Raw genomic sequence first — 25,541 nt, forward strand, 5'->3', positions numbered from 1 at the left:
ACCCTAACCCTTACCCTAACCCTAACCATCACATACCTAACCCTAACCAAAAGTCAATTCACACCTTAGTCCTAACTGCGACCCCTGACCCTAAAACAGGGTCATTTCCAAGAGGGGACCTACAAAATGTCCCCTCTTCAAAGGTGAGTCCCATGTTGGTGAGTGTAAAATGACACGCATGTCCCCTGTTGGATAGTTACACATGAACACATGCACACACACACACCACCCCTCTCTCTCTTGTGTGTTTATCCTGGATAAGGTCGTGTGTTATCCTTACACATTTTGAGGTCGGCCTTTAACAGCAAGTCTGAATGTGAGGGAGGCCTCTGTCTAAACGAAACGTTATTTACCTTCAGGTTGCCAAAAAAAAGGGGGGGGGAGGAGGCAGAGTTTGGCTGTGCTCTCAATCACATTCTGTGATACAAGTTTTTAATTGTGAAAATTTACTGCTGTATTTTTTTTCATGTGGGTGCTGTTTTCTCCCTTTCACTTCTGTGTGAATACACATGTGCGTGTGTGTGTGCGCGTGGGTGTGCGTGTCTGTGTGTGTGTGGCTTGGGCCTTAAAAAGGTCCGCATTCATCCAGGGAGGCCCCAGCGGTGGCTAGAAGCTCGCCAGGCGTAGAACAGAGCATCTGTTGTGTGATTGGTCTGATGTTGCGTCAGCTTCTTCCAGAGAGATGGCATGGGGAAAATAGAAATGCTTCGGTTGAGCTCCTGATTTGTCAGCAACGTTCAAATCTGTCCAGATCCTGGATCATGAAGATATGATGAGTCAACAGGGATTAAATTGACTGTCAATGATATAAATTAGCTAAAAGCCTCGAGCAAAAATAGCACTGCTTGTCTTTAAAGTCTTTTCGAGGAAAGAAAGTGTTTAGCGTCTCTTCATCTGCCAATAAAAACTTTAAAAACCACTGGGTGGTGTCACTAACCTGTTTCTGGGTCAAATCCAATTCAAATCAGACATCCTTTATTCATCCCAAAGGGAATTTCAATATTGTTGTAATCAATAGCATCCAAGAATCTTGAAAGTGTTGTTGTGGATGGTAATGCTGTGGGAAGGAGTGATATACAGTAGCAGTCAGTCTGTCAACAAATGTGAAGAGGCCTCTGACTGAAGACTGTTGCTGTATGACAGTCCCATGATACAGCTCAAGTTTTGCTCTTTGGTCATGTTCTGCATCCATAAAGCCACATTTTCAATACCTCTGAGATATAATGTTGTCACAGTTATGCATCATCTTATGTTATAGTAACCTTGAGTAAAAATGCTAAAATCTGAGTTAAACCATCACAGTGCAAAAAAGCTTCTTTTCAAACATCCCCATTGTAGCTTTAAAGGCTTGGTATCAAAAGAGTGGTACTTGTAACTGTTGGATTATGTAGAAAAAGGAACCATGAATTCACCTTAATTTAGACAAAAATGTGTTTTTAATAACTTTTTCCAAGAAAAAAACAAAACAAAACAGACATTGTGCAGATTGTACTGCTATCGGTAATACTGTCTTTAACAGTCTGAAAACATATGAAGGCTCTGAAGAGGCTAAATAATGCAAAAAGTCTAAATAAAACCTCTCAACGTTGCCAAAAAATTCAAGTATAAAATGTCACATTCAAAGGCAAATACAGGTTCCATTACAATAAACAATCCAGAGTTACTGAATGAAAACTTCCTGATAGCATGGCAGCTAGCTGATTACTGCTAGTTCTGAGTTGCTGTTTCTCACTGAGCGGAGTAATTATGCAGAGCACGGAGGAGATTGATTATTTTTTCAGCGATTATCTGTCTCATGTTAGGACAGCGAAAGTTTTAATATGTATGCAAAATGTTTTTTTTTTTAAGTTAGATGCTGCAGCTTCAAACAGAGGTTCGGTGTGAGAGTCACTACCAGGTAGAGCAGAAGCGACGCTCCGTCTGTGAAATATTACTACTTGTAGTGCATAGCAGCGGTTCAACAGTGAAAGCAGAACCAGCGTCTTACATCGCAGCTCCAAGACTTAAATAATTTTGCGGGTTATTTGTTTAGCTTTCTGACTGTCATGCTAATCCAGGTGAGTGTTTGTAGTTGTGCGCTGTTTTCCTGCTATCTGATCGCTCCATATGTCTTTTTTACTGCAGTGAGCCTCGATATAGCCAAACTCCGTCAAGTATGGTGTTGTTTTTTTTTGCCATATTAGATTCGTCGTGTTGACACATTTTGACGTGCTTCACCCCATGTGCTTAAATTTTCCGCCGCAACACGCAAACTTCCCCATTCACTCAGTGCGTTATAGTTCCACACGACATCACTTAGGATTTGTTGTTGTAAAGGAAAGAGGAGACCAGCTGCACAGGCAGGCTGCAAAATGAGATGCAGGTGATCAGTTTGTGTGATCGGCAACAAGAGACCGTGATCGGTGATCACCGATCATACACTTTTTCACGGAAATCGGCCGATTATGATCGGTGGCCGATCGATCGGCACATCTCTTGTGTTGAGCAGATGGAGTGAAAGAGAAAGAAAGAAATGGAACAAAACAAATAAAAATCTGGAAGGCTTTGTTACTTTTATCATTACAAGATGAATCCTTAACGTTACTGCTTTGAACTTAGCAGATAATTTTAGGACAGCACTTCTGTTTCATCTCCCCTGCCACCTCTATATTATTCAACGTCTTTCTCTCCTTCATCTGTGTCTTTGCCTCTTGGAACTGGCACTGAGAACAGCTGCAGCCACAGCTGTGCAGCAGTCCATAGCAACACCCCACTCTTCATCAGCTCTAGTGGTCACATCTGGTGGCATTAGCTTTACCTTCAAGTCGTCCGGTTGGATGCAGAGGTTGGATAGTGGTGAGAGTGAGAGGGCCCCCTCCAACTCAGGTGTTCAGAGGGTTAGTCTTTGTGTGTGCCGGCCAGGTCGCCCTGTTTGTTATTACTATCTGTGCCCTCGAGGACATTGAGCACGCTGAGCCCAAGGTTTGTTATCAGTGCAGTCTTGCTTCTTGTATCTTTTCCTGTCATCAGAATACACAGAGTTTGGATAGGGAAAGCTGCTAGTTGTTCCAGCCAGCAATGAATCACAAGAAGAGATAATCATTCTCCGATAATTGGGGTATTAACATTGTTGCAGTAAAACTACACATCACAGAAAATGGCACAACAATTAGTCCACATTTCTGACCTTCATAAAATGGTGCATAGATTGTACCATCCTCTTGATGCAACATGCTAAGGACTTCTGTAGGGATGCTTTTCTTCTGCAGGAACAGCAGTGTTTCTGTGAAGATGGACGAAACTCTAAACTGAACAGTCCTTGAACAAGAACCATTTACAGGTTGTGAATTGAGGCTGGGTCAGAAGTTCAGCTTCGAGCTGGACCGTGACTAAACACCCTGTCAAACCCACAGTGGATTGTTTCAAAGAGCATTCATGTAATATACTGTGCCAGTCAAATGACTAATCTATTCCATTTAAGAATTTGTGACTCTAAAGATGTGCAAAGTTTTTAGAGACATAACCCAAAGAACTTGTCCTGGAAGTGAAAGGTACTTCTGTTAATTCAAAAATTGGCTGTACTGAATTTTATTTAGGGGTATAAGGAAAAAAGGGACCAAATATTTTCCTTTAGATTCACAGTTATGAACCATCTTGTCCTGGTATATGATAAAATCTCAATAGCATTGATGAGCTACAACAACAGTTAATCCCCTTTGGAATAAATGAAGTATTTTTCAATTTGAAGTTGAAATTGAAAGTTTGTGATATTACATGACAGTTTTCACACCTGATAGTCCTGTAGAGTTGGATCAGTTGGGGACCAAAATTACAACATTTGTTATGTTTTCAGCTGGTTAGGTTTACTTTCACCCTGCACTGTGTCAGACAGTGCAGAAAACCTGTTCACCCCCTCACCTGTGGTGGCCCTGTACCAAGAACCACTGAAGAAAACGACACAAAAACCTCAAAAGAAGACAGAAGCGCAACGTCCTTCGTCACAAAATGTAAACAAAAATGGAGTGGTGTCAGATTTCTCTTTTGTCCTAAGTAAAAAACCAAAGACTTCTAGCATTAGGCTCCTTTTGGTTCTATTGACCCAGAATGCCCTGTCCACTTCCTGCTTTTGGAGCGGTCTCCGAGACCGTAGACTGCTCTTTTGATCCCCATCAGAGTTCAACTGTGCATTTTCACTTCCCCAAACAAACCAGACTTTCTAGGCAAACAAACTAGAGTTTGATTAAAGCAAACCAAACAAGGCTGGTGTGGATGCAAGGCACTGTCTGTTCGCACCGTACTTTAGAAAATAATTTCTTTGTGAGAAAAAGTAGGCAACTGCCCTAACCAAAAAACTGAAACAAAAGGCTGCATGCTGTTTCTTAATGCAGGAAACATTTTTCTCTTGATGCACACCTCTGACATGGACATCTATTCTCACATACCTCTCTCGTCTGTTGAGGCACAGAAGCTGTTTTCCACCATCTCCACTCCCTTCCATTCCTTCATGTACACTTTTAGATGAACTCGTGACCCTGTGTTGAAATGCCAGCGAACTTGCTGTTACCGCAGAGTGCTGTTGGAGTCGCCTTCATTGGGGGAAGCTGCCTACAAGCAGTGAAGACCAAACTGGTGACAAATAAGATAAAGACTGTTGTGCACATGCAGGGCAGCATGTTGCATAACGGCTGAGTAACAAAAGGGTTTTTAAGGCTCTGAACATTGTGTAGCCAGAACTAATTCAGTGCACATGTGCTGAGCATCCCCCTCCAGCTCCACTGAAGTGGGGTTGTGATCCAGATGCAGATACAAGGCTCTGAACTTAGCTAACCCCTCTGTGACGTAAGCATCCACGACGAGGACTCAAGGACAGTTGTGTGATTGTGTAGCTGGCAGTGGAGGTTTGGACTATATAGGTGAAGATGTACCCATGTAAACAAATGACAATACATAAGATGCTATCAGTAAAGGGGTGGTGGGGACAGTTGTTGAAGACTTTAAAATGTCTTAGTTTTTTCCTCCTCTGAGAGGAGATGAGGTTCAAAACCCCAGTCTCACTCCCCTCCGAGAGAAATCTGTTTCCTGTCTTGGCTCTGTGCTGAAATCAGATCCCAGCAACACTCAGGGATTGTGGTTGTTGTTTTTCTTTTCATTTTTTCTTTTTTTGGCATGGGCTGCACGCAGACACTCGCACTGAACTGTGGCTTTTATCATTTCCTCCCACCATCTTGGTCTCTCTCCCTTTTTCGGTTCGCTTTTGCTTTCATTTGACTGAATTCATAAGGAAGTATGGTCTCTATCAGGATTCCCACAAGAGCAGCTTTCATACTAACGAATCCTAGACGTTTGACCAATGAAGCTGTGCACTCCGACTCCAGTACCCCGTTGCAACAACATTCAGGGGTGGGTGTTGAAATTGCGTGTTTTTTCAGCCATTTCAGGGGTCGTAATTTGAGCCAGAGCTGTTCAGCCAGCACATATTTTAATGATGTTTAAACATCTCCAGATGGAATTTGAAACTGATCCAAATAAATGCCTTGCGAGACCTTTTTAGATTATAGTTTGTTCTCTCTTGAGCATGGTGATGTGTCGTGTTTTAAGACAGGTTTTGAAGTAATTCCCCTTCAATTTCTTGACGGCTAAAAAACTTCCCAGCTTCTTTAAAACCTTGTCTTGATCAATCGGGACAGCATTTCTCTGAGTTCATGAAGAGAAGGTTTTTTTTCTCTCAGTCTCTGGTTTGAAGCTAACTTTTTAGCTTGTATTAAGAGAAGCTCAATGGCAATGACTAAAATGGAAGACAGATGAGCAGACCTACATGAACAATTTTTTGTGCAGAAAGAATGTCTCTGTGAAGAATAAACAGCCTGTCTGAGAGAGGTGTGCACCAGCACTGCTGCCTCCTCTGGTCTAATTTGAAGGACTACCGAGTAGGGCTGTAGCCAGCTGGATGTCAGTTTTTACCAGCAGCCCTGTGTGTTTAATAAGGGAGCCAGTCCATCTGTGAGCTTCATGAAAGAAAAAGAAAAAAAGGGGATCCTCTAGTCCAAATAACAAGTGTCCACTGCAAATCCCCAGTTACACTGAGAGTTGCCAGTTCTTAGAATTGATGACTGCTAATTATCATTGTCTTCTTTCCTCATCAAAAGTTACACAATAAAACTGTACCTTGTCTTAAACTTAGGTAAATTTTGATTCTGGTCCATCTCACTATTGTCGTCTGGTGTTTACATGCCTTGGTCCCTCACACCACGGCCTACAGCGCTCTAATGTCAGACCCATGAGTTAGTGTTGCCTGGGTTTAAAAAAAAAAAGCTCTGTTTTACCCAAGGAGCACCGACTGTGTGTTTCACGGATGGATACACAAAACTCGCATTCCCTCTCCATGTTTGTGTTAAGTGTGTGCATGTCTGTCCGCGGTGGGGGAGGGGGGGGGTGCTGCAACAACAAACTAGCCTCATTGTGGCATTACAACAGTCCCACATTTTCAGGAAGGAAGTGAACACAACCGGTTGCCACAATGTTGCGTGCACTCATTTAACAGCAAATGCGAGTCAGCTGAGCAGTTCAAGGAGGCATCCTTCCCACGAGCTCATTAGAGACCAAAGCCGGTGATTGAAGCGGCGTTATCTCAGCCTTTCTTTGTCTCCCCCCACCACTCTTCCTTGGTTACCTACAGCAGAGCAGAAATGAAAGTCATATGCTGGTCCCAGAAACACTACTAAGTTAGCGAATCAAAAAAATAACCTTGTGCTTGGATTTAAATCCGCTCCTTATGTGGTGTTTTCCACTGAGCCCCTTCTGTGGACGACCACGGAGCTCTACATCACCGTTCCACTCGTCTACACAGTCACAGCTGTTGTAATGCATACACAAGCCTTGTAACGTAGCCTCACGTGTTTTCGTTCCGAGCCTCTATTTTTTTTGTCATTTTCTGCCCTTGTTTTTTCTTTCTCTTCTCTCTTGTCCTTTGCACTTTGAATTGCCTTGTTGCTGAAAAAGTGCTATAAAAATAAAACTTCTTCTTGTGCTCCCTAATTTGATTTCAGACTCGGCTAATGTTGCCGCTTGATCTGAACTCATCACAATGTCTTGTTGTTGTAAAATCTTGTTGTTTTCCCTGCTTTCCCATGGCTTGTAATTAGAAGCGTATGATGTGCTGGCTGAAGAGGAGGGGAGGGAGAGAAATGATGTTTCGGATGAGGCAGGGGGTTGTCTTCCTCTCCACCTTGCCTCAACCTACTCGTGAGTGTGTGTGTGCGGGTGAGCGTGTGTGTGTGTGTGAGACCAAGGCCAAATTAAAAGTTTGTGCGTTCACATTCAATTAAAAGCCCCCCCAGTCCCTCTTTAATCTGCAGCTGCGACGAAACAGATGCACTGACTTCACGCCGTGTGCTTTCCTCATTGGCTGTTGAAAAAGGTTGATGCTTGTCTCCTCTCGGACGCCGTCACCTCCTCCCGAAAGCAAATAGACACATAGACATCTATTAGACAGAGAGAAAACTGCAGAAATACCACACCATCAGAAATAGTATTCAAATGTTTACACAACAGGTGGCTTCACCCTCTTCGTGTCATTATTCCCTTATCACGCCAGGCAAAATAAGGCACAATTACAGAAAAAGATAGAACGCGGCACAACAAGCGGGGCGGCAGGGGGAAGTGAGTAATGGCTGATAAACAGAAACTCAGGGCTTGCTGCTCTTTGATGGAAGGAGACATGAACAAGCCCCCCAACCCTCCCACTACCACAATTATGCGTTATTTGCTGATTTGAATGGCAGTCAGACTTTCCACATCAGAGGTGCTGATGAGACATCTCATGATCATTACCTATCTGGGCTGCTGTTTGCACACCGCTGAAAACGAAGGAGAGCCAACTGTTCGCTGGACAATGGCAAAGCTCTTTACTGTTTTTTATTGTAACTGTCAAACTGACAAAGGAGCCACTTGTGCACATTTTACATTTGGTTTCTCCTGTAAATTGCAACTGTTTACAGTTAACCAAATGGAGATTGCAAATCAGTTCCTTTCCTAAAGTATTCCCAACCTTCAAGTTTTTCTGTAAATAAATAAACTTCATAGTATTTTTCTAGAATTATATCAGCCTGGGCAATTCTGCTTGATTCTCATCTCCCTTTAATCCTTTGTCTGAAATGTCTCCAATTGAGTACAATTTCAAAGGGTGAATTTCATCCCGGCCATTCAGTGAACAGAAGGAGTTGTGAATGACGTTAAATTTCTGCGCTGTTTTGAATTGTAGTATGGCAATGACAATGGAGAAAATGAATGAAGCTGTTCAGTCCATGTTGGCCACACTTCCAAATACTGAGCCGTTAAAGTCGGAGCAACAGTGCCATACTAACCACAATGTCTGGCTAAAGTCTAATTTTCAATAGTTGTGCACCTCACTTGTAATTTCTAGTAAACTTTGTAGCACAACTCCCTTCAATATTCATTATGTACGAAATGACAAAATGTTAGAGATTGGCTTCCACCAAGCAATTTTCTCAGTAGCCGAGAGTCCAAGCCCTCTTGACAAAACATAGGACAAGCGTAGAACAAGGACCTGGCTTCTACTCAGCTAGGATTATATTTAATTGATTAAAAGTAAAAGTAGTGCATGGTGGTGAATTTAATAAAAAAATCTGAAAAGTGTGTTTTAATTCAGCAGTCAGGTAATATGGACTGTTATTGTTGAGTTTATAACAGTATTCTCTGGTATTTATTGTGATGACAATACAATAGATTATTAAAAACTTATAGAAGTTCTTTAAATTGTTTTCCGTTAATAGGTTATATTTCAGCAACTGAATTTAACTATAGTTAAAGCCCCAAATCACAAATATGGCTGATTAAAAAGAAAAAAAGAAACACTAACAAAATTTCACAAAGATCAGCTTACTATTTGTTCAATAAGCTACTTCAAGACAAGAGCTACAATAATAATTAAAGTTTTATCATTAAACACCACATAATAATTGTATTTAAATTGTGTTTGTTAAAGATATTGAAGTTTATTTCTGTTCCCATAGGTCAACAGTAAAACAAATGTAAACATCGTGCACAGTTTAGCATGGTGTTTGCTAAATTGTGCATCAAGATCATTTAGGTACTAATTTTAAGCACTAATTTTAAAAAAAAAATCAAGGTGAAAATATGCATATCGAGGTATACTCCAATTGACTTTAATAAATGTTATGTAAAGTTTTTCCTCAGGCACACTGTAAAATACCACATATTTTCCATCCACTTCACAATAAGCTCTACTTTGTGTTGGTCTATCACATGAAAACCCAAATGAATTCAATAAAGTTTGTGGTATGCAATGTGACTAAATGTGGAAATGTTTTTGTCCAAGACACTGTACTTGCACTTTTATCACATATGAATGGGCCTCTTAATTCCTAAGCCTGTGCATGCATCATGACACAACCACTTTTTGGGTGGCCAGTTTCCTTCTCTGTGAGAGGTAAGAGTAAGACAACAATAAGGCGGTCAGCAAAGCCAGTCTAGGCGCCTGATCCGTCCTAAATTTAAACCTGTAGACAGACAAGTCTAGCCAGTGGGCGGCCTCATTCCAGGTCCGGATCATCCATGGTACAGAGAAAGGCAAACAGCCAACCAAAGAGTCAACCTACCAGCCCTGAGGCTTTTAAGTCCATCCTCTGCCATTTATTCCCTTCATCTGTTTTTCCCTTGACTCGTCTTCGATCTCTGACTTTGAAATTGCTCTTTACAACTTCTTTAGCCTTCAGACCCTCCATTTGTGGGCGTAAGACAGCATATATTAGAGTACTTAGAGAATCATTGAGCTGACGAATAGCATGGTGTCAGGATTCACTTACTATTCCCCTTTGAAAAAGAAAACCTCAGGCACGTTGGAGGCAATGGCTTTATGAAGAGGCAGGAAACGTATACCACATCTGTTTTAGAAGAAAGAGTTGATAGTTACTCTACAGATCGTCAAACTGTTGGCTTGTCTTTTGAATATTAAAGTAAACCCCAGTTGGACGGACAGATTGCACTGGACATACTGGTCTTGGGGTTAAGATAACAGCAGTCTGCTGTTCTGGAAACCAATGTTCTTGTACATTGGTTTCCAGAACCAATGTACTGGTTCTGGATAAATTCTCTTGTAAAAGAGAATTTATCTCTTTTACAAGAGATAAATTCTTTTATCTCTTGTAAAAGAATTTGCCTCACAAATTGTGTAATAGAGAGTCCATGTGGTCTCGGTGGAAAAATGGAAAAAAGAAAAATCGCATATATTCACTGAAACAGTGCTGCCATTGTGCTGCCTTTTGTCTGCTTGATTTTATTGCCACTCTGAGAGTCGGCCTGCTGTTTATGTGACACAAAGATCTTTTGGTTTTTACTTGAGTGTGCTTCAGCTGCAGAACATGCAGACAGGCCCCTCTGGTGCTCAGATATAGGCAAAAAAAATCGAAAGGGGGGGATCTGTACGAACCATACAAGCTAGACTGAAGAGACAGACGAGATGTGTTTGTGTTCTGGCTTGGTCCACCTTCCTCCCCCTCCCTTTCTCCTTTTTATCTCTTCGTCTTTTGTATCCTGCCTTGTCTCTCATTCGGCCTTCGTCTTTCTTCATTTTTCTCCTCCCTGTAATCAGCGCCTTTTGAAGTGGGCCGAGGAGATGGATTAGAGTGGGACATAGAGGGTCTTTGACCCTGGGTGAGTTGGGACAAGTAATTAGACAGGGAATTAAGAGGAAGCCCAGCCCCTCTCTCATGTGAGCCCTGTGTAATGTTGTACATTAAAGTCCCACATTACAAGAAGTAGTGTGGGGAATAGAAATTGAACATGGGATATCTTGGGTTAATAGACTGCTGTTTCTAATAACTCAACCTCAGGACAGAGACGGGGACTCGAGTTTGCAACTTGAACTTGAGTTGCAAATAGGGCTGTTGTAAACGAATATTTTAGTAATCGAGTAATCTATTGATTATTCTTATGATTAATCAAGTAATCAGATAAAAAAATGGTAAAATAAAATATTGGTAAATCTGGCATAACACCAGTGTTACTATCACATATCAATATAAGTCCAATTTTTCATATTTGAGCATCCCTAACAGATACTTTTTTGTAGTTTAGAAAAATAACTTGTAGCAATAATAGCTCACTTTCTAAGTTAACCTGAAGAAAAGTTATACAAAGATCTGAAATTATATTCAATTTAATAATAAAGAGGTAAGCTCACAAATACACTTATATAAAATGTCTATGATCCAGGTTTTAGCTTATGTATTAGCAGGGAGTTTAATAGATGAACTCTCACCTTGACCCATAACTGTCAAGCTCTGGGTTTGAGAATACGGAAAATGTCGCCTGGAGTGGGGGGGCTTGGAAGTCCAGGGGAAAAAGACGACTGGCAGACCAGGGGACAAACGTAAGAACTGGGTGAAGGAGGGGGTTCGTCACACTAAGAAACTCAAGAAACTCATCTACCAGCGATGTACCTCCACAATTCGCTCCGCCACCAGTTTGTTGAGACCGGGATGATATAAAATTAATTGTGCTGGTCATTCGTTAAGCTACACTTACACTGTAACCATTAACTACTCAGCCTCTCGCTGTGTTCAGTCTATCTGCTTACTTATATAAACACTCGAGCAGCGCTCTTCCCGCCATTCGCTTTCAACCAGCAGCTCCCGGAGGAGAAAGGCTGCCGTACTCCATGCAGTCATTTTAAGGATGCTTATTGGTCCCCCAAAAAACCTGAGTGAACCCCCCCCGCCCCCATCTTCTTCAAATCAGACAAAATTGGTGTCAGACGTTTGTGCTGGTTTGTGCAGCAAAAATTTTTGTTTGTGCCACTATCATTTTAAAGTTATAAAGAAATGTTTCTAGAGGTCATCAAAGGTCAACCACCCCTCCACTTTCTTCAAATCAGACAAAATGGGTGTCAATCAATCCGGCTACGTTTGTGCTGGTTTGTGCAAGAAAAATTTTAGTTTGTGCTGCTTTGGCTTTGCAGATATCAATGAAAGTGTAAAGGCCAAAAGGTCAACTAGCTCCCCCCCACACCCTCCTTCTATGAAATCAAACAAAATGGGTGTCAATCAACTCTGCTACGTTTGTGCTGATTTGTGCAGCAAAAATTTTCGCTTGTGCAGTGTTACACTTAAAATTACACAAAATTATTTGTTACAATGTTTTTAGGCAAGAATGTAGATGTATAGATCTCAAATATCTGCTCAGATCATCAATAAATCACTTAATTACAATATTGCTCCCCTCGCCAGCTGTCAGCTGGCCGGGAGCTCGAGGTTCGGTTCACCGAGAGAGAACGCATGTCTCCCTGCAAATCGTTTTAACAACTCCCGCTAATTTTCTCCTAAGGTGGAAATTGAAACACAGATATTAAGCCAGGTAATAGCTGTAAAAATTTTTGGTTCACTAAAGTACTTAATTTATTCCTGAGCAAATGGGTTTGACTGATTAAAGCTAAGCCTTCAAATGTAACAGTTTTACTTAACTGTAATGTCTTACTTCCTGAGATCTGGAGAGTATTTGAAAATGAATAATTTGCTTACATTCCTTGCTATACATGTTTAAACATTTTAGAATCAGACAAACATTTCTTTTTTACTATGGAACAGTAAAAAAGACTATTTTGTAAGGTGATTATTATTCACCTTACAAAAGGTGAAGAATAATACAGAAATAAAGAGTAAAAAAACAAACAAAAGTCAGTTTTTTTTCCTTCGGCGCTCTGTGCTTCAAGTTGTCACGGTTGCTAAGCAACATATCGCTGCTAGCCGAAGGCTGCAGCTTCTCTCTTCTTGTCGTCCATATTCGTGGCCTTCGAAGGACCCATCTTCTGTAGATCGGGCCGTTTCTCACATAGACATAATAAAAGGACAGACGCCTAATGGGCCGCTCTCATCTTATCAATGCATATTTATATAAATATAAACATAAACATAAATAAATAATGATTGATACTGAATAATATATATACATGTTTAGCACACACACACACATCTATATATATATATATGTATGTATGTTTTTTTCATGTTTTCCAGCCGACGAGTTCTAGCTTAAGAGTGATTGGGTCCAAAATCCGATGCGAGATTCATCTGTGCTGTGCAGTGAATCTGTCTCTCCTTAAAGACATTTCTCCCTTCTTCCTCACATCGTGACTTAAGGGAACCCTTCAAAACAAAAATGGGAGATTTGGGAGGTATCTTACTTTGACAGAGTGAAATAAATAATAGCCATTGTTATTTAACTGTTAACTTTGCTGGTGAATGTAATAATATGTAATATTATGATTTTTATAATATATATTATATTGTTTCATTTCTATAGTAGGCTCTTGTATCAGATATCTAAGTCAATGTTAGAGAATAACTGAAACTTTTTAAAATAATCTTGGTTAGCTTTCAGAGCGGTGGCTGAACACCAAGCACTATAGCACTATACCAGCTAGCATTAGCTGGTATTTCGCTAGTGAACATAAATACAGTTAAGTAATATTCTAATATGCAATTGTTTGCGTCTCTTTTTTTGTTTGCAGCATTTTATTTGCTTTTTGTTTGCGTCTCTTTTTTATTTGCTGCATTTAATTTGTTTGCATCTCTTTTTTTGTTTGCATCTCTTCTTGTTTGCTGCATTTCATTTGTTTGCATCTCTTTTTGTGTTTGCATGTTTTCTCTGTTGCTACGCATTTGCACCAGTCGGCCACCGTACACTAGAGACCAAATTCTGCACGTACTATTAATCCACTCATTTTCCATTTTTAAATCCTTCCATTTTTTTCCCTCCATAAATGACATCGCTTCAGGAGGTACCAGAGGGCATGCATTGTTCTCCAGACCAATCCAATTCGTCTCCTCATCCTGTACAAGCCACTCAACCACAACACGAAGTTGTGCTGCCCAGTAGTACAGTTTCAGGTTAGGCAGACCAAGGCCACTTTTTTCTCTTAGGCTTAATAATAATTTCTGTTTGATTCTTGGTTTCTTCCTTTGCCAAATAAAGTTATTAAAAATGTTATCTAAATTTTTAAAAGTGGTGGCAGGTATCCAAATAGGTAGTGCCTGAAATAGATACATTAATCGTGGAAGTAAATTCCTTCTCACTGTTTCTATTCTGCCCAAATGGCACAGAGGAAGAATCTCCCATCTATTCAGGTCTGATTTTATTTGTGTGATTAATCTACCATAATTTCCATTAAATAGTTGCGAGGTTTGTTGTGTAATCATCACACCTAAATATTTGAATCCACTCTTGGACCAGTTAAAAGTGACCTCTTTATCTAAGCCTGTAGGCCATTTGCCCACCAATATCATAGCTTCAGACTTGGTTTCATTAATTTTATAGCCTGAGATTTCTCTAAACTCTTTTAAGATAGACATAAGCCTGGGGATTGAGCTCAGAGGGTTAGAAATATACAGAATAATGTAATCTGCATACAATGAGATTTTATGGGTAGCTCCTCCTGCTATTACTCCATGAATGCTGGGGTCTGACCGTATCCTTTCTGCCGGGGGCTCGATACTAATAGCAAATAGTAGAGGTGAAAGGGGGCATCCCTGCCTAGTTCCTCTTTTTAAACCAAATTTCTTTGAGAAGTATCCATTCACCTGTACTTTGGATGCGGGTCCAGAATATAGCACACTTGATAAAATATCTATGAAATCCAATTTTTTCCAGTGTGTGCTTCAGATACTGCCAGTCCACCCTATCAAATGCGTTCTCAGCATCAAGGCTGAGAAGCATTGACGGATCCTGTTTTTGTCTCGCCACAGAGATCACATTTAAGGTTCTCCTAATATTATTTATCCCTAAACGACCCGTTATAAACCCTGTCTGGTCTGGTTTAATTATTGTGTGGATACATTTTTCAATTCGATTTGCCAGTATTGTAGTTAAAATTTTCAAATCATAGCAGAGCAAACTTAGTGGTCTGTAGGACGAGCAATTTGAGGTCTTTGCCTTCTTGGGGAATTATAGATATTATTGCTTCTGATATCTTCTGACCAAGACTTTGGGGGATTCTTATTTGTGAGGGCTTAATTAAATACTCTTTGTAATAGGGGCGTGACCTCAGCTTTAAAGTATTTATAAAATTTCACAGGGAATCCATCAACTCCTGGCACCTTGTTCTTTAAATTTTTTTATGACCTCCTCAATTTCCTGTTTTGTGATTGGATCACTCATTGCCCTGGCATAATTTTCAGTTAATTTCGGTAGCTTAATTTTACTCAATTGACTCTTAATCTTCTCTATTTTTCTGTCTATCTCTTCTGAATCATAAAGTGTCTCATAAGCTGAGAAAGCTTCTGCAATGTCTTTAGGTTGGGAAAGTATTTTCTTTGTAAAAGGATTCATTATCTTTTCCACTGTGCGATCTGCCTGTTTCTTGTGCAACTGAAATGCTAGTAGCCTGCTGGCCCTATTCCCTGATTCATAATACTTTTGATTAGCAAACTGTAATGCCCCCTCTGCCTTATGCGTCAACAGAATATCCAGTGTATTCACCAAGAGATTTTAAAGTAGTTTCATCATTAGTCTTTTTATGTTCCGCCTCCAATTGTCGTATGCGATTTAATAATTCTTCTTGTTTTTTATTGCGTTCTCTTTTGATTTGGGATGACAAAGAAATTAGCTTCACAAAGGATGGAGACTGATACTTCCCCATTGTCATTGTGTTCCATATACTCTGTCCAGTCTTTCTTAATTCTTTGAACTATTTCTGGATAATTTAGAAGTGAAACATTCAATTTAGGTTATCATTCTCTAAATGTATTGTCATAACAACTGGACCGTGGTCTGATATTGTTATTGGTTCAATATGGCAATTCATAACTTTATGTGCATCCCTCTTTAAAACAAAAAAGAGATCTATTCTGGGATAGCTTCCATGGACCTTTGGGAAAAAGGTGTAATCACGCTCTTTGGGGTGGCTTTGACGCCATATATCTACCAGCCCCATTTCTTCAAGGCAGAATTTTAGCCTTCTGGGACACTGGTCTCTGTCCATATGGGTATTTATCCATTTTGTGGTTCATCACACAGTTAAAATCCCCTCCAGCTATTATAAATCCGTCAGCTTTTGTTGTCAGAAGAGCTGAAATGTCCTTGAAGAAGCTAGGATCATCTTCATTAGACACACAAATGTTTAAGAGGGATATTGCCATCCCTCTAATTGTACCTATAGCCATACTTGTTCTCTAAAACAAAGCCTAGTTCTCTAAAACAAAGCCTAGTGATCTATGACATAAGATGGCAACTCCTCTCTACCTGCCCCTTTCACACGAAGCACTGTAAACCTGTCCCACCCACGCCCTTCTGAGTTTTTTATATTCTGTCTCATTAAGGTGGGTCTCCTGAAGCATTGAAATTGAACAGTTCAGTCTTTTCAGCTGGGTCAGAATTTTATTTCTCTTTATTGGATTATTTACTCTATTTATATTATAAGTGATTACTGTTAATGTATCCATTTTTGTAGTTTAAGGTTTTTTTGGGTTTTTTCCCTCTCCTTCTTCCCTTCCCTATAAACATAACAAATGACTATTGTTTCTCCCTTGTAACTGTACTTAACTGTAATCAGGGTAACGTCAAAAGCTATAGCTACATAGAAAGTATTGTTTGCTGAGAGACACAAAACATTAAAGAAACAAGAGTTTTCTTGAACATGAAAAACAACTGTGAACTTCCAATACCCCAGTGGTTTGCCCCTGAAATGAAGTGAACACAAACATAACCATACAAACAAACTCAGGGGGTCCCCACCTCTGATCTTTGGGCAGAGAGACAAGGCTCTCTGGGTGTTGTGCACAAAGTGCCTGGACGATGGTCCTCCAGGATGTCCCCGAAGTGTCCTCACACCGCCATGGTTGTAAAGTTTGCTTCATCCAATTTCCTCCTTCTCCCGACCCCACTGTTTTGTAGCTTATTTTCCAACAATTATGTTATAGCCTGAATCTATATATTTAAGTCAATATTTTATGATAAATGACACTCCCTTACAGGTCTAGTCTTGTTTTTCTTTTATTCTACAATTATTGTCCATTGTCTTCCATATTCTTTGTCACAAATTTTGCCTCCATTTACCTTACATCCAGTTCTAGACTTGACATGGTGACCTTACTCACGACCAAGGACTCTCTCCTCTCTGTTTTCACCATGGATAATGGCTCTGATCTCAGCAGGGTTCAGCTGTTGGCTTTTCCTCTTCTGTCCATCTATCCCGTGTCAGCTCCTCTTCTGGTATCTCTCTGTCCTCCAGGGATGGTTCAATGCTGAGATCTTTCAGTGTAGAGTGTGCTGCTAGAAGTGAAGGGAAAAGCTTTGTGCCCCCATTCAAGAAGAGTTTCAGCTGGGCTGGGTATGGTGACTGGGCTTTAATGTTCTTTTCTTTTAACTTTACCTCTTGGACATTTTTCCTTTTCTCCTGCAAGTCAGGCGAGTAGTCCTGGTCGAAATAGATCATGTGCTCTTGGTACTTTATGTTTCTTTGCTTCCAAGCTTGTAATAGCACTTTTTGTTTTACATTTTACATTAAAGTCCAGAAACCGGGTTATAATGGATCTTGGGGGCACCACTGAGGCTTTAGGCTTTGGACCCAACGCTCTGTGTGCTCTTTCTAGTTTAATGAAAACTTCTTCTTGAAACTTTAGAGAAGTGCTCAGAAGTTCTGTGATAAAGTTCACCATGTTTTCTTTTTCTGCTCCCTCTGGGACGCCATACAGCGTGATGTTATTACGGAGGAATCTGTTTTCCATGTTGTCACATTTAGCCGTGAGGATAGTTTCTCTTTCTAGCAAATGTCCCTGTGCTCTCTCCCGCCGTATACAGGTCCTTCTCAAGAAATTAGCATATTGTGATAAAGTTCATTATTTTCCATAATGTAATGATAAAAATTAAACTGTCATATATTTTAGATTCATTGCACACCAACTGAAATATTTCATGTCTTTTATTGTTTTAATACTGATGATTTTGACATATAGCTCATGAAAACCCAAAATCCCTGTCTCAAAAAATTAGCATATGATGAAAAGGTTCTCTGAACGAGCAGTTAACCTAATCATCTGAATCAACAAAGTAACTCTAAACACCTGCAAAAGATTCCTGAGGCTTTTAAAAACTCCCAGCCTGGTTCATTTCTCAAAACTGCAATCATGGGTAAGACTGCTGACCTGACTGCTGTCCAGAAGGCCACCATTGACGCCCTCAAGCAAAAGGGTAAGACACAGAAATAAATTTCTGAACCAATAGGCTGTTCCCAGAGTGCTGTATCAAGGCACCTCAGTGGGAAGTCTGTGGGAAGGAAAAAGTGTGGCAGAAAACGCTGCACAGCGAGACGAGGTGACCGGACTCTGAGGAAGATTGTGGAGAAGGGCCGATTCCAGACCTTGGGGGACCTGCGGAAGCAGTGGACTGAGTCTGGAGTAGAAACATCCAGAGCCACCGTGCACAGGCGTGTGCAGAAAATGGGCTACAAGTGCCGCATTCCCCAGATCAAAACACTTTTGAACCAGAAACAGCGGCAGAAGCGTCTGACCTGGGCTACAGAGAAGCAGCACTGGGCTGATGCTCAGTGGTCCAAAGTACTTTTTTCGGATGAAAGCAAATTTTACATGTCATTCGGAAATCAAGGTGCCAGAATCTGGAGGAAGACTGGGGAGAAGGAAATACCAAAATGCCAGAAGTCCAGTGTCAAGTACCCACAGTCAGTGATGGTCTGGAGAGCCATGTCAGCTGCTGGTGTTGGTCCACTGTGTTTTATCAAGGGCAGGTCAATGYAGCAGCTATCAGGAGGTTTTGGAGCACCTCATGCTTCCATCTGCTGAAAAACTTTATGGAGATGAAGATTTAATTCTTCAGCACAACCTGGCACCTGCTCACAGTTCCAAAACCACTGGTATTACTGACCATGGTATTATTGTGCTCAATTGGCCTGCCAACTCTCCTGACCTGAACCCCATAGAGAATCTGTGGGATATTGTGAAGAGAAAGTTGAGAGACGCAAGACCCAAAACTCTGGATGAGCTTAAGGCTATCGAAGCATCCTGGGCCTCCATAACACCTCAGCAGGGCCACAGGCTGATTGCCTCCATGCCACGTCTCATTGGCTGCAAAAGGATTCCTGACCAAGTATTGAGTCCGGCTCGAAGGACCATGTAGCGGCCTCTCGGACTGAACAGCCAGACTCGGGGAGTTTCAAACGGGTGCAATTTAATCTCAACCTTTCTTTCCATTGACGCCGTAAAAACTGTAGTATAAAACAAAAGAATACAGAACCGTTGTATAAAACCAACATATCAATATTCAGTTATACACAAAAAAGAATACGTTATGTCCTTTAACTCGTCAATACACAGTTTCATTTATAAAACCGCGACATTCTACTGTTTCTTAAATAAAGCTATAACATTTCTTATTACAAATCACAATTACATATATTTATACCTCATCCTGCTTTCCGAGGGCGCTATTTTAAAGGTTTTATCCGGGTTTCTTAATAATCTAACGTTGTCTCATCTCGCAGGGTGTTGCTAGGTAACCACAGAATAAACAAAGAAAAAATCTACCGTTCTTTAAAATTAATGCATAAATTAACCACTAGGAGTCACTGTTGGCCCAGTGAACAAGGATAATTCTCAAATTAAGCAGTTATTTACAACTGAACATAATTATTTGAAGGTTGACATTTTTGGTATTAAAACACATTTCTTTTATTGGTCGGATAAAATATGCACATTTTTTGAGACAAGGATTTTGGGTTTTCATGAGCTGTATGCCAAAATCATCAGTATTAAAACGATAAAAGACCTGAAATATTTCAGCTGGTGTGCAATAAATCTAAAATATATGACAGTTTAATTTTTATCATTACATTATGGAAAATAATTAACTTTATCACAATATGCACATTTTTTTAGAAGGACCTGTACTTCTGTCCTCCGTTGCACTTACTCTGTCCTTCGCTTCAGTCAATCTTCTGTCCAGCCCCTCCATTCATTTCTTTAAGTCCTCCATGGATGATTCTACCCCAGGGGTGGGCAATCCTGGTCTTCAAGGGCCGGTGTCCTGCAACTCTTAGATGTCTCCTTGGTCCAACACACTTGAATCCAATAGCTGAATCACCTCCCAAGTGCAGTCAGGTTCCCCAGAGTCCTGCTAATGACCTCATTATTTGACTCAGATGTATTGAAGTTGAGATGCATCTAAAAGTTGCAGGAGACCGGCCCTCGAGGCCTGGAGTTGCCCACCCGTGTTCTACCCAGTTTAGAGAGTTCTTCAGGTCCTGGAATGAGTCAGTGTTCTCCTGCCGCAGTTTTCGGAATTCTGTTAGCATTACTGTTTCCCCGCTAGCATCTCCTGTAGCTTTCAACGGTGTAGCTTCGGCTAATGTTAGCTGCTTGGAGCCTGCCGTAACGTCATCTTTGTCTTTCTTCTCCGTATTTTGACTGGAACTCTGTCCTCTTGAGCCCTTTCCTTTTAGTTTAGTACTCATTTATCACTTTTCATTACTTTATAGGATATTTATTGTGGGTCTGGCGGAGGAGTAAAATTATGCGTCCATCTTCTCCATTGCCTTCCCGGAAGTCTCTCCTCGAGAAATTTTAATAATCGAGGTCCTCGAATCATTCGAGGAATCGTTTCAGCTCTAGTTGCTAATAGCTGATTTAAAACAGAAGTTTTTGATTTGCATTAATGCATTAATATGGTATGTTTTATTTATTAACCAGAGATGTGCATGGTCCATCACAACCTGTTAATGGTTCTCTGTATCGTAAACATGTCTACATAGAGTTCTCTTCTTAAGTGAGCTTTCTAGGTAGTATCCATTACTAAGACTCTTAAAGTTCTTCAAAAATAAAAGCAATTCCTGTTTGGTTCTAGACTGGTCATTGTCTACCTATGGAAGATGTTTTCAGCTTCTTCCATCTCTGTGTTTCTGTGTAACCTTAAATTCTGAAAAAAATTTAAAATCTTTTTTTCTCAGTAACAGCGTTCACACCGAAGAGTGCTTTACTCAGCATTCTGTATGCTGAGTAAAGCGTACATCATGAGTAACAGCGTTCACACTCTTCGGTGTGTACGCTGTTACTGAGAAAAAAAGATTTTAAATTTTTTCTTATGCAAGGTGCATTCAAAGGTCAGAAACACCTTGGACTTTAAAACTATTTCCAACCAGCTGGCCACCAGTAAAGCTGGGGAAGAAAAACCAAATGTTTTCAGTTGCCTACTGCCTTTCTTCGACTCCTCTCTAATATGAACAATATAGTCAGCAGCTTTTGCACAAATCACACAACCCCATTCTTGTTTTTCTCTTTTTTTCTTAGTTTATGCTTTTTCTGATGTGTGAAGCACTTAGTGCTACATTTTGCCATGTAAAGTGACTTTTTCCTGTGCATGTTGTTGAGAATAAGAGTTAGCTGCAGTCAGAGGAATTCTGCTCATCAGCTGCAACCAGGTACTGTGTCATTAAACAGAGTAACAAGAAGAGCACCGACATACCCAAATATGGACATTCAGTCATTTCGTTTCACCCTGTGAGATAGGAATATGAATCCATATAGGCGTGAAGTGACATCCACTCTAAAATAACAGACCCTAAACATTCCTTTCCTTTGTCTCTTTGTCTCTGCAGGTAAGAAAGTTTCCGTCCTCTTCAAAAAAAAAGTCGATTCTTATGTTCCAAGTAAGTAAAAATGTCACAGTTTCAGGTTCTTTATCTGTTTCTCCATGCTACTTCCTGACAGCCCGTCTCGGCTTCATGTTTTATTGGCCCTGTGTATGGGAGTGTGTCTGTGTGATATCCCCAGGGTACCTGTTGTTTTGACAGGCTCTTGACTTGAGCAGCGTTCGAAGATAATGTGCAAATTGTAATCTAGGAGCTTCCATTCCACAGCCTGTGTCATGCTAATAATGCTGCGCGTCAGTCAAACGCTGGCCGCAGATTACAGACGCGAGCTGATGCTATCTCCCTTCATTCAACGGTGCGTGGCACCACAAAAGAAGCCACTTACCATTGGTGGTTTGGCGTCAGGAGGAAGAATATTGGCTATGTGATAACGGAGACTTAACCTGCACTGACTTACATGTTTGGTAAATCCTTGAGTGTTTGCTAAAGCATTTCTACTGGTTGGGAATTCATTTCTTAGTAATAACCAACAAAATGACGAGTTACTCTGTGTGTTCTATCAAGAAAACTAATTAATTACAACTTTTATTGTCATTTCCATTGTTCATTTTTGATAAAACCGTTGGCTGATAAAAATGCAGAAAAAACCCTGAAGGGAAAGGAGGTCTTCATCTGAGATGGGGAAGGACTGCTAGGAAGAGGACTCCTCCCAAAGTACAGACACAAAAACATCTGTTCACTTCCCCATAAACCCATAACTTTCTGCTTGCATATCCCACCTGCCTTCCCTCAATACCCAGAAACATCCTGGAAGCAACGGGGCGCGGGGGAGGGCCGGATGACAAGGGAGCTGTTAGAGATAAGAGCATTTACTCTAACACCGTGGGGAAGTTGTAGACATCCTTACCGTGCTGAATGAACAAAGTCAGCAATAGGTTTGTTGTTGTTGAGATACAACAACAAAGTATATGACAAAGACAAAAGGTGTTGGAAGAAAAACTGTACCAACTTATTTGCTTTCTTTTTTTAAAACCAACATTTATGATTGTCCTATACCAAAACTCAATTAGCACCCTGTGCAGTTATTGCAGATTATTATGAAGAACTGAAATGAAAAATAATCTGAAAACCAAATGTGTAATTTACATTATCTTACACATTCAAACTCACATTTTATAGGAGTGAGTTCATTCAACATTTTAAAAGTTTACTCAAAATTTGCTTAAAAATTGGATGGAAACATAGCAACTTTGGAATACTGTCTGTGTTGTACATGTGAAAAACAATCTTCCATATTCTTCTGGGATGGCTGGAAAGATGGACAACTTTTCTTAAAAAGAAACACGAGCAGACCGTACAAAATTTTTATTAAGGTACATTTACATTCTGTCTAAGGTTGAAAAATTTGACCATAATTCTAAAAGGTTTGTTTGGCTAAAAGCAGCATGGCACTTCTCCAAACCTGCAGTAAAGAAACAGTGGAGACAGTATTATTCTTTGGAGTTGGTTTACTACATGTAGAGTCAAGGTGGAGTGAGGTAGCAAACAGCAATCATTATTGACTCCAATCTGCAGGTTTTTGCCAGAAAGATGAAGATGAACTTCAACTTTCGACCTGAGAAAAAAAAACATTCAACAACAGGATGGCTTCACCAGAAGATGATTAAAGTGTAGCCAGAGCCCAGACTTGAATCTGAAGAAAGTTGTGCACCAGTGATATCTTTTCAATCTATCAATGAGAGATGTTGTGTGTGTCTTTGCAAATAAGTTTTTTTTTGCCAAGACCTAACCATATTGATAAACTTCTATCTGAACAACACCAAAAGGTACTGCAAAAAGGATGGAGTTAAGGTTCTAGCATTTTAACAGGGCTCTCAGGAGTTTTTGCTAGTAAGCAGTGTCTTATCTTATCCCTTTTCAAACCCTTCATGACCAAATCCTTTTGCATTGCTTGCAAAGGTCAATATTCTGTCTTGAAAGGAAAAATGACTGTGTCATCCATCTCCACGTTCACGGTGTATTTTAGCTCCTACGTTGTACAGAACATCTGAAATTGATTCTTTCCTGGGATAGCCAACCCCACTCTTGAGATCGGGGCACAGTTAGTGCTGTGCAGTCTCACATTCACCCTCATTTCCTTTCCAAACCTTCATCCACTTTTGGCCAGACCACACATCCCCAAACGTTGATAGCTCTTCTGGCTTGCTCACATTCTCCCTCGCACTCAACTGCACAGTCATGACCTCAGATAGGGATCATGTTTAGTCTCGCTTGGCTGCTAACTGCTCTCAATTGCGTTTTGGGTTTACAATCTAGCAGAGGTTGAGGTACCCCTCAGTATTTATAAACAGTTATGATTGCATTTGCTCAATGAAAGGATCTGAAATTAGCTTCTTTTTTTTCTGGAAGGTCAACAGAGCCCAGACTTGAATCTTTCGACCATGCCAACTGGATTTGTACTGCATGTTCTGAACTTGCTCTGTTTCTGCAATCTGGTTTTGGCCTGAGTGCCGGTGAAAACAAAGAGCGGGATGGGTTGAGCAGGAGAATGATGCAGTAAAACATTATGTGTGCTTTAACACGGATAAAGCACACAGTGTGACTCTGGTAGACCTGACAAACCCAGTTTTTTTAACAGAGCACACAAGCAGCTAACAAGGTCACAGTTGACAGAAATTCTTTATCTTGAGTCTGCAGCCGTAAAACCGAGCAAAGTCACCCAATACAAAAAAGGTATCCTAATTATCAAATGGTCAGATCTCCTAAAAGCAGGGGTGAAAGTAAGGGGGTACGGCAGGGTACTGCGTACCCTTTAGTGGGGGTACACAGTACCTGCAAGAGAGGGGAGCAGCTGTCTGCTGTAAAAAAATCAACGGTTCAGCTGAGTGCGCCCACTAATCAGCCGTGACTGATTAGTTTTTTTAAGAACAATCTAAAACACGACTTAATTGGTTAATAAATAACTTTTTTTCCCCATTTCATATTGTTTCTGAGCTCTTTGTGCTTGAGCAGGGCTGCAATATGTCGATCGCGGAAGGTTTTGAGTCGATCTCAGCATTAGGTGACAAACTGAACGCCGCCAGGACGCTGAGAGCAGCACATCCTCCTCTTTCTTGCTTAATTAAAACGTTCGTAACTTTATTAAAGAACAACAAAAAAAATCAACAAAATGTGTTCAAATTAATGACCCAACAACAATAATCTCAGTGATTATTGTTTCAACAAGGTGTTGCGCAATTCTCTGCGTTTCTGTTCCATTACCAAAATAACTAGGAGTTTAAAATTAACTAATCAACTACCGCTGTGTTCAGGGGAACGCTTTTTAATGATCGCTAAATAAATATCAACCCTGCAAACTTAATATCGGACTGAATGTTTTGTTTTTAACGTAATATCTGGTCGGCTTGTGGAGCACAGGAGGTCGCCATGGCAACAGCTGTGCTTAAATGACAGAGAGAGACGGAGAGTAAAAAAGTGTGAGTGGTTTTGAGTTGATCACCTGTTTGGGTAGTTTTACCTTTGTTTACTTTTGCCTTGGTGCATCACAGCCGCTGTAGTTTCTGAACGTTGAATAAACGACAAACTTGGACTAATTACCTCGTTTGTCTGCGAGTATACCACATCATTCACAACAATCACCAAACACGGTAAACATGTTTCATTAAGTATTTAACAAACAAAAGGCTTCTACCGCGATAATTATGTGAAATTAAATTAATTGTAAATAGTTTGGTGCTGTCGCCCGGAACGTTAGCTGGAGATGGGCACCAGCAACCTTCCCGACCCCACTGAGGGACAAGGGTGCCAAGAAAATGGATGGATGGATGGATGGATGGATGGATGGATGGATGGATGGATGGATGGATGTATGGATGGATGGATGGATGGATGGATGGATGGATGGATGGATGGATGGATGGATGGATGGATG

At 40.5% G+C, this 25,541-nt stretch overlaps 1 protein-coding gene across 4 annotated transcripts in view; it reads left to right on the plus strand.

Annotated features, from left to right (window-relative positions):
- The window catches only part of pdzrn3b (PDZ domain containing RING finger 3b), a 206,795-nt gene that overhangs the window by 81,797 nt on the left and 99,457 nt on the right, over window positions 1–25,541 (plus strand). For 2 of the 4 annotated variants that reach the window (XM_008410602.2, XM_008410600.2), the window contains one exon: window positions 21,617–21,667. The exons of the other annotated variants lie outside the window; for them this stretch is intronic. In XM_008410602.2, coding sequence (XP_008408824.1) covers window positions 21,617–21,667 — 51 coding nt within the window. The remainder of the gene's footprint in view (window positions 1–21,616; window positions 21,668–25,541) is intronic. 4 annotated transcript variants of the gene reach the window in all.

This window comes from Poecilia reticulata, linkage group LG5 (genome assembly GCF_000633615.1).
Source record: "Poecilia reticulata strain Guanapo linkage group LG5, Guppy_female_1.0+MT, whole genome shotgun sequence".
Taxonomy (NCBI): Eukaryota; Metazoa; Chordata; class Actinopteri; order Cyprinodontiformes; family Poeciliidae; genus Poecilia; species Poecilia reticulata.